The sequence below is a fragment of the Ornithodoros turicata genome, chromosome 8 (assembly GCF_037126465.1).
Source record: "Ornithodoros turicata isolate Travis chromosome 8, ASM3712646v1, whole genome shotgun sequence".
Classification (NCBI taxonomy): domain Eukaryota; kingdom Metazoa; phylum Arthropoda; class Arachnida; order Ixodida; family Argasidae; genus Ornithodoros; species Ornithodoros turicata.
The window spans coordinates 22,386,269-22,396,196 of NC_088208.1; the positions used below are offsets into that span (position 1 = coordinate 22,386,269).

The 9,928-nt window shown below is 44.4% G+C and overlaps 1 protein-coding gene across 3 annotated transcripts; it reads right to left on the reverse strand.

The window, feature by feature from the left end:
* Positions 1-627: 627 nt before the first annotated feature.
* On the reverse strand, positions 628-9,925 carry LOC135366697 (uncharacterized). 3 transcript variants are annotated; one of them, XM_064599520.1, is made up of 18 exons: positions 9,371-9,924; positions 9,085-9,183; positions 8,550-8,582; positions 8,094-8,126; positions 7,934-8,023; positions 7,789-7,848; positions 7,651-7,716; positions 7,507-7,536; positions 6,161-6,221; positions 5,483-5,663; positions 5,041-5,419; positions 4,223-4,396; positions 4,064-4,139; positions 2,845-2,955; positions 2,523-2,765; positions 2,278-2,449; positions 1,598-1,746; positions 628-1,532 (listed from the first exon to the last, which is right to left on the reverse strand). In XM_064599520.1, exons 1-18 carry the CDS (start codon positions 9,707-9,709, stop codon positions 1,408-1,410), a joined length of 2,421 nt encoding a protein of 806 aa, XP_064455590.1. In that variant the 5' UTR covers positions 9,710-9,924; the 3' UTR covers positions 628-1,407. The 3 variants fall into 3 exon arrangements, with proteins under 3 accessions (XP_064455590.1, XP_064455589.1, XP_064455591.1); XM_064599519.1 differs by having other exon boundaries at positions 8,550-8,603; XM_064599521.1 differs by lacking the exon at positions 7,507-7,536 and having other exon boundaries at positions 8,550-8,603; positions 9,371-9,925.
* Positions 9,926-9,928: the final 3 nt, after the last annotated feature.

The following is a 9,928-nucleotide window of genomic DNA, read 5'->3' on the forward strand; positions in this document are numbered from 1 at the left end:
GGCGCATATTCAAAATTAATACAGTCAAACTCCTTTACAACGAAGCTCAGGGGACAGCAAAAAAAATTCGCAGTAAAGGTATTTTCGTTAAAAGGGATGTCCATTATTGGACCTATAGGCTCCAGCGGGACCGCAAAAAAAATTTGCTGTAGTGGTATTTTCGTTAAAAAGGTGTTTGCTATAAAGGAGTTTGACTGTATATATAAATAAAATAAACAATATATAAAAAAATGGATAAAATAAAATAAAGTAGATAAAAATTAGAAAGAACAAGTAGCGTGCTTCCACGTGTTGCAAGGGAGCATTTCCGCCGTGATGTGAAACACTTCTGTCCAGTTATGTTGTAAAATGAAAGAATTAATAAACATTACTTTAGCATAAGCCAAAAGCCTGCGCACCTCTGTTTTCATAAGCCAGCGTAAGCATGCGCCAGCCACACGTTGACAACTCTAGCTTCAACATTCCTTTCACCACTGGCAATGGCTTTCCTGTCACCGCTTGCTGCACTGCTTTGCACTGCTATCCTGCTATTTTTCACCAACATACCAGCAGTCAACATAAAAAGCGATAATCGCTGAAGCGCCAGTGCCTGTAATATTGTCTTTGTGAATTAGTAACGGTCCCTGCTGAGAGCAATTTTTGACCATATGTACATTTATTCCAAATACACGTTATAAATAAATCGGCACCCGAAATCATCAGTAAACTTTACAAGACTCGGACGCCGCACTTCTCTGTCAATCCAGGAAGCTGCAAGTGTCTGTTCAAGAGACTGGCAGTAGAATGCAGGGGGCACACCCTAGCATGAGGAAATCAACAGGGGAGAAGCCAAACTTGGAAAAGAAAAAAAAAATCACGAGGAATACATGGTACAAGCAGCCAGTACTCATTATATCACTAAACTGACAAGAGATTAAAATAAAGCATTCTAAGGGGAGAACTGCATGTGTGCGCCCTCGTGTTTTTTTTTCTTAGTTTTTGTGCTTCGTAAGAATGTGAGAAGAGGGGGGGGGGGGGGGGTAGATTTAATTTTTTCAACCAGATTTTTGGGTGTACAATTGATGAAATAAGCAGTCCTCAGACTTCAGATGAGCACAAGCTACCGCAGTGCAGTGCCAAATGCACCAGGTAGTTGGTGCACGTACTGGTGGCTGAATTTGTGCTTTTGGCAAGGCCGTTTTTAGGGTGTCACCGCAAATTGGTGATGGTGCAAATATGGGTTTTACCACGTTTAACCCTAAAGCACTAGGCTCTAAGGACAACTGGACTTCCACGCCTGACAACATGTGCATGACGTCACCACAGTTTTGACGTCGCAAATTGTGTTGGTTCGATACTGAGGAAAGAGTATTTCTCATTTGAAATACGAGGCGACCTTGAAAGTACAGTGAAAAGCACTGAAATTGGCTATCGGGGGAAGTAGCTGCTCATTAGGCTGGTACACATCCTCTTCCTGTTTCCTGACACAGTCTCCGGTCGTTCCCACGACAGGCATTCCTTCTGTACTTGCTCCAGTAGTTTCTGAACGTATCCTGGATTCGAAGAAGAAAAAAATGCCTCAACAACTTCCGCTGATACGATGATTTCTTTTTCTTACGGTATGTTGGTGTTGTTTTCATGGGACACACAACTTCGTGCCCTCTCTTTGACCTGGTAGGTTTAACCTTGTGCCGTGGGTGACCCGACGGAGCGACAGCCCGACAGCTGTCGGTGTTCTCGTTCCAGTGCAACATGGCCAGTTGGGTCCTGTATAAGACTTGCTATTAATGCCAATTAATACCAAACTTCCCAGTAAGACCCATTTCTATCCCCACATTTTGCATCATCGTCACTTGGGGTAAAACCAGAGAAAATCCCGAATACGAATTTGCCAAAGGGCAAATTCAGCAACCGATATGGGGACTGAAGAATGCTAAGCATTATGCATTCAGCAGAGCTGCTCGTGTTTACCCACAATGAGGGAAGCGCTTTCACCCGAAAATCCGCTTTTCCCAACATTCACCCGACTTTACCCTGCTCTTGAAATAAAACCCGATTTTTGCCTCCAATTTCCAAAAAACATAAAACGCGAAAACACAAGGCCAAGTATCTAACACAGACAGGGCCTTGTGCTCTGTGGTTTTAAATTTTTTAAAATCGGGTTTTATTTTTATTTTAGGAACCGCAAAGAAGGGTAAAACCGGGCGATATCGGGTGCAACGGCACATTTTCGGGGGAAAAATTGGCCCCCTTCTCTCGGAATGCCCATGACACCCTAGGTGGCTCTCGCTCGTTTACCTTGCAAGCATTGCTTCCGGTGAAAAGGACACCGATTCTGGTGCAAAGCGGATCAAAACACCGTGGAATGACTCCAGGGCGCGTGCTCGCGTGGTGGGCGACACCTTCTTGAGATCACTCAACAGCCGCGGATTCCTCACGATAGCTTTCAACTTCTCGTGAGCCGGCGATTCTGGAAAAAAAAAAACGGCACTTACACTCTGTAATTCCTACAATAATGCTTCGCACAGATGCTATTCACTCACTCGGGTCGAGCCAGTCCCCGTCCTCGATCTCCCCGTGCAGACAACTGGGGTACCTTCCGCCGTGCCCGTCGTGGATGTCGGCTGAATGGTTTATCATGCTTTGCCACATGTCGAGGACAAGCTGGCTGTCCCCACCCCCTCCTATGGCACACCAGTATAGGTGGTTGGACATGCCCTGAACCCACTTTGCGAGGGCACCACATCCTCTTGTCTTGCTAGCTGCTGTCAGCTTTTTCTTCAGACCTATTGCACATTATTATGACCGTACTAACAGCACTGCTTCACAGTGAAACACACAGCACGGAAATATGTGTTCTCTTACGTTTTGATATGTGCCAAACGTCGAAGAAATGGTCAATATGAGGTTCATGGGCTTCCATGTACTTTTGTACTGATGGATGGCAGTCTGTTGTCAGTGACTTCGCCTTGATGCCTTTAAAATGTACAGACAGGTCAAAAAGCAAATCCATACACATACGGTAAACCTTGCCAGAATATGTGTGCAATGTGCCCAGCACTTTGATGGTTAAGATAAAAGGTAGACAAAGGTAAAAAGATGAAGTATGTATAATACGTTTTACATATGTATGCATGTAATATTATTTGGTATAATGCTACATATAACCTATCATTACAAAATGTGCATAAGGTACTAAATACCGTGCACCAAAGGTGTACTAAACAAGTGTTTGACACTTCAGTCTGTATCGCAAAAAGAGAAAGTATGTTATGTACAGCCTTTGTCAACCTTAATAATAACACTGGAAAAAAATATGGCCTCGTTTCCGAGCAACATTACAGCAACCCTTGGGGCCATAAGGGAATCTTAGTTGAACAAAATTATTGCGTTAGTTTAATGTGATTTTGTGATAATGATTTATGATAATGATTTTGTCAACTTAATATTCCCCCAGTGCCCCCAGAGTGGCTGCTATTGCACTCAGAAATGAGACCAATTTTTTCCCGGTGTTATTATTAAGGTTGACCGGAGCTGTACAATGTATGTAACAGGGTTGCGGAGTTGCCACTCCCGGGTTGGAATGATTCCGGAATCATTCCAGATTTATCAGAGCCTGGAATGGAATTGGAATGGAATGGTGGAGACTGTCCTAGGAATGGAATGGAATTAGGCATTTTTTCGCAGGCAGAATGGAATTGGAATGGACTGGTCTGGGTGCCACACAGTCAAGGGCGAAATAACCTCGTCTTTTTGCTTTTTCCGTGATGGGTAATGTCAATCTCCTCTATAGCACTGCTGGGCTACCCAGCACGGTTACCGGTCCCTTTTCTTTTATTGATGGAATTAAAGGAATGGAATGGGGTTGCCAAGCCATTCCAGGAGTGGAAATTGGCCATACCTTTTCATTCTGAGGAATTGAAAGGAATGGAATTATCGCAAATCTCCATTCCTCGGAATGGAATTGGAATGGAATGGGTGATCCCATTCCGCAAACCCTGGTATGTAATGTGCATATGTATAATTAAGTGGTATAAAACTACAACAGCCTATCATTTGAAAATGTACTTAATATGCTAAATACCTTGCTCTTTCAGAAATGACAGGCACCTCAGGAGGCCTTCCTTCTGCACACTCACACTTTGGAGAACCTCGTCGGACTGGATACAACCAGGTTAAGCCACCTCAATTGGTTACGTCACTTCATACGTGGCAGTAATTTTAGGCACTTTTACGTACGTACCTGATCTAGGTGAACCTGCACAGAGTGCAGTATCTTGTTCAGTTCTTCTACGTGTACCGTGTAGGTCATAAACTTAGCGGTAACTCCCGGTGAGTCGCACCGTCCGGCTCCAGATACGTGCACTTCCTGTCCTTGCACACTGTCTAGGATAGCCCTCTGCTCCTGAAGCCAGACCTGGAGCATTTTGAAGGTAATATAACTATGTTGCCTCGCACATATGCAGATACTGGCTTTTCTTGCGGTATAATGAGAGCCTCGTGTTTCAGGGATAAACTGGGGAAAGCCCGTTAGTCATCATCGTCATTTACGGCAAAACTCGAAAACAGACTGCAGCCCATAGTACGGGCACGGGAGAATGCTAGGCACAGTCACCTGGTGAAAAATCCGTGTGGCCCGATTTTACAGCTCCGAAAATAAAAGTAATTTTTACTTTCTAGATTTTCAAAAAACTTAAAGCCCGAAAATTCAAGGTACTAAGTATAACTAGACACTCGTGTTTTGAGGTTTTATGCTTTTCGAAAAGCTGGGGAGGCAAGACCTGGTCTTATTTCAGGAGCTGTAAAAACGGGGTAACATCGGGCTATATCGGGTGGAGATAAAATAGAGCCTTTTACCCTAACTGACGATGACGCAAACTGGGGGCGGTGGTGTACTGCATTGAGGAAACGCAATACATTGCTTTTAAGCTTGTACGATAATAAGTTCAACGTTTTTATTTTTTATTGCTCATGTTGGCCGTATCTGACTTGGTTTCGACATTCCTTGACTGCTAGTATAATGCATCATAGAGCAAATAAAAGTTCAGCGGGATGCTTTACCCTTTCGATGGCAGGCAAAAGGAAACTGCGCTGATAAATGTAGAACAACTGGGTGGTCATCGTCTGTACATTAATGTTCCGAAACATCTGCAGCACAGCTGTAGGGCTGAGACCAGAGAACAGCACGGCACCAGCAAGCAGGATGTTCCCCGCTGCCCGCCCGTTGACGAGGGGCTGACTGCTCCAGGTCCGAGTGTGATTATTGGGGCACGCGCTCCGCACGGTTATCATTGTCCCACACCTTGACACTGTGTTATCACAGACAGCAGAGCAGGTACTGCATGCTCGGAACAGCTGCAACAGGCAACTTTCAAAGACCATGAACTTGCGGTCGTGCCGTGCATCGGGATGCTTACGTGGGCGGCCTTCTGCGCGTTCGCTGCAAAAAGGGGTCGGCAAGTCCGTGTCTTATGACTGATTTCTCTGCCAACAGAAGACGTACCTTTCTGATGTTATATCTCCTAGGATGTACTCGTCGTCACAGTCCTCATCCTCATAATGCCTGTGTAATGGTTCAGTTGAGCAATGATGTGGCGGTTGCAGAGAGGTAGCGGGTTCTCGACAGGCATCGGTTTGAACTTGTTGATGCCGCTGTAATTTCACGAAGCAGTCGTTCTGTGTCCCTGGAACACGTACGAGAGTGATGGCTTACCCCGTACCCGTAATGGGCAAGGCAGAATATATAGTATGTTCTAGTTTTTGTGATCGCTTCTAACTAACACCCCGTTTCAATGAGCTATTTGTTGAGGGAATGCTATGTAAAGTGAAACCTCGTTATAAAGAAATCGTTCTTTTCGAATCATTGCTTCATTCGAAGTCTCACGCTTTCCGAAACCGCAATGCATGCGTTCCAAACCCCACTATTCAATGTGTGCTCTCCAATTAGTGCTAAGGGCAACTGTTCCCCCTTTCTCCGTACAGTGCCACTAAGCTTTATCTCCTTATCTTATCCAAGCTTATCTCCAGCAGTGACAGTTCAGAATTTCTCACAGACAGTCCCACAGCTCACACACAGCAAAACACGACACCGACGTGTTTATCTGACCGCACGATCACGTGATTGCAACACTATGCTTGTTCCATTTGTGGCATATATCGTTGCACCAGAGGGTTTACTTACAAACAGAACGCTTTCCAATAAGGCCATCTGTCTGCGTTGACTTCGTGCACGTCTTGGTATCCTAAATATATTTTTGAAAAAAAACTCGGCTTAGTCCAACGCAGCCATGCGGAAGTTCCTTCAAGGATCACAAGATTACGATTCTCTACACTCTCGGTAAGGGAAAGGTAACAGAAACAGGTATACAGCACACTCCGTATACGTGGAAGAGAGACAGAAACGAAAAATAATGTACGGTAATAATTCAGGTACTGCAGGAGCCGAATTATTACGATTCTTTATTCTATCGTGAAAACCTGAATGAAGCGAACGAGAATTAACTAAGGAACTAAAACTAAAATGAGCTGTCCAACTCGAGCCTATAAGTATATAGCAAATAGAAGGAGCATAGTTCTTATACGCTTATGTTGACTTGCACGTTGCAAGGGCGAGTAGTATTCGTGGAAACCACGTTCATGTTCAAAGAAACCACGTGTGTGTACTTTTGAATAAACGTCTGTCATGTGCACGTATCCCTGAAGTCCACAAAATAGACTTCAGAATATATAAATATACAAAGAGGTGAAGTTCTGTCACAGTCTCAGAGCTTAAAAAAAAAGGAGGAAGGAAGGAAAACAACAAGCAGGGGGTGGGGGGTGCAGCAGTACCGAAAACCGCGACGGAACAGTAACGGAAATGAAAATAACAATGATGGTAACCGAACTTGAAACAGAAACAAATACGAGCCAGTAACAGTGGCTATAACGGAAACAAAAAAGATTCAGTTACCTTTCCCTGCTCGCAATAGTATTTCCAATTTTAAATTACGACAGCCGTATTTGAACTCGACATAAAATTTCAGTGGTTGAACAAACAACTGAGATGAGCACAACGTTGAAGCGTCAACGAAAAGAGAGCAAGAGCATTTAAAGGGGCACTAAAGTGCAAATATTTCTCCTCGCAGAATGAAAGATGCCGTTACCTTAGCACCAACACAAAAGGAACAGTCTGCAACCATTGCGTTGTTTGTTAATTTATGCACGACCGAAACCGTAGTTTGCGCCTTCCCTCTTCCTCTCCTTCTGCAGAAGTGCGACAATACAGAGCAGCATGCTATTGGTTTCCTCAAACGATCTTCCGTGTTGATTGGACAAATCATTTGAGGAGACCAACGGGGCGCCGCTCCACAATGTCATGCTTCTCGAGAAGAAGAAGAAGAGGAGGGAAGGAAGTGTAAATTGGGTTTCGTTACATTACAAACGGTGCAGCAGACAAAACCTGTTCCTTTTGTGCCAGTGTTGAGGTAATGGCTCCTTCGATTCAGCACTTTTCCCCATTCCACAACTGAAATGTCGCAATATACTTGCCTGCTTGTCGTACATAGCGGGTACGCCTTGCTGCAGAGAAAACAACAAACAGTAACACTTCTATGGTACACATCTTTCGAACAGAAGCAACAAAAACGGCGTTTGTTCACCCTAGCGATTCGCATTTAAAAAAAAAATCCTTACTGTTCTTTGTGCGGCTATGTCAGGACACAAAGTCGTATCTTCAACCAATGACGCTGCGGGTGAAGCCTGAAATATTTACCGAATTACCTGTTAGTCATTGCAAGCTCTTCTCGTAGGCTTCTGAGGTCAGGGCCTCACCTTTTCCTCCGCCTCAGGGTCAGCGGAAGAGGCTTTTGACAACAGGACAGGAAACGGGGTCTGCAAATTTTCCGCAATTTATCGCGGAAGAGTGCGGTACGAGGTACAATTCCACTCTACGAACTAACGAGAATAGTATACGCACATGTGGAACTTGTACCACTCTCACCGTCGCTTGTGGCATTGGGACGGGACACAAGGCCGGCAGTTTTGGCAGCAAAAGAGGGAGTGACGGCTGAAAATTGTCCGAGAGCAAGCCCTTGGGGGTCCCATTTTTTCTAATGGTAACAACCTCTTACTCTTACCTTTTTCTTCGCTTGTAAAGTAGGGAGTGGGGTCTGAAATATGAAAAAGACAAATGAAAAAAAAAAAAAAAAAAAAAGTGTCGAGAGCCCCCCTAGTGACGAAAGATGCATGTACGTAATATATGTAATATATGTAATAATATGTAATATATACAATAATATGTAATATATGTAATATGTATGTAATATGTATGTAATATATGTATGTACATATTCATGACGGATTGGTGAAGGATTTCCACCTGAGGAGGGGGGGAGGGGGGTAAATTCTGTGGGGATGAGTGACACCCGTATCTGCTGTTTTTTTGGGGGGGAGGGGGGGGTGTAAGACTTTTGTGGTCTATTAGGGATGTGTATTTTTAGGGATACTTTTTAGGGTTTTTTTTTTTTGTGTGTGTATTAGGAATGTGCACTGGGAAAAATCTCTGCTGGTAAGGGTAATTAAGTGGGGCTCACCGTCTTCACTACGAGCAAGCCAGGGCTCTGGGTCTGAAATGCACAGAGGATCAACTGGTAAAAAAAAAACGTCTTAGGTAAACAACGAATTCCTCATTTAAATTACTTCAATTTGTTGAATACGTCTTAGGTATCAAACGTTCATTGTGAGAATAAAGTCACACGTGACCCAGTTCACGTACGTGGAAGTCTGTGAAGCTCGGGAGCAAGACATTATTTCAACTCGGTGATTACTCACTAATGGTAATCGTCTCATTCTGCGGTCGAGTTCCAGCATTTAGAACGAGCGTTGTGGAGTGGAATGAATACCTAATGTGCGAAAGCAGTTTACGGCCGTTCGCAGAACAATGCCTAGTCAACGTAGTCAATGCAGCATAGTGAAGTGGTAGAGGGAAACAGTATATTATAGAACAGTACTGTATGGTTTTGGATATACTTTTATAGTACACTGTGTCTCTTACATTTAAACGTGAAATCTCATGTTATGTCGTACTGGCAGTGCACAAATTGTATATAATATATACTTCATGTTTACCAGTTCCGTGCTGGTGACTGGGCGTCGTGGGCTGCTGTGCGGTCCTTGCCGACTTGCCCCATCATTGGAATGCGTTTTCTGTTGCAGATACGGAAGTAACTGAAAGGATCACAGATAATTTTCGTCAAACTATGCGAATGATCCGAATATGTAGCACATGAGAAATAGCGATTGTGAAACATTTTCATAAATCGCAGACGTTGCAAAGATAATGTGCAATCCCGACAAACAGCACTACTGGTCTGATGCGGTTGATAATTAGCGAGCAATGAATGAAAATATGTACCGATCTCTTCAGCCTCTTCGGAGACGGCTCTGATGGTTCAGATGGTTTTGTTGGTTCGATAGTGGGGAGATGCAACGTCGGTACGGCGCCACAACGGAGTCTAGCTTTCTTTATGGTGTGCTCGCGGCTTCCATAGTCCACATAGGCGGCACGTTCAAAATGCAAGTCACAGACGCGCAAGTGAGTGGTCGAATTTTCTCCATCCGCCTGTCTCCCAATGCGACGCAACCAGGCACTTCGATACGGTTCATCCGTCGGAATGATGTGAAAACGCAGCTTCTGAGGACGATTTTTGACGTTCCTGTTCGGGCACGTTTTGATGGCACAGACATTCACCATACCTGAACAACATCAACGCATCAAACGTACAAATCACAGCGAAGGACAAGCTACGCTCACAAAACGAACGCAGCAAGGCAGCTCGGACCGTACGAAACTACGAACTGTGGCGACATCGGACCATATTTCATCCTAGAACCGTACGAACGAACAACCGCGAAACCACCACCGCCACAACAAACTGCCGGAACCCGGAAAACCGCCGGAAACCGGAACTCA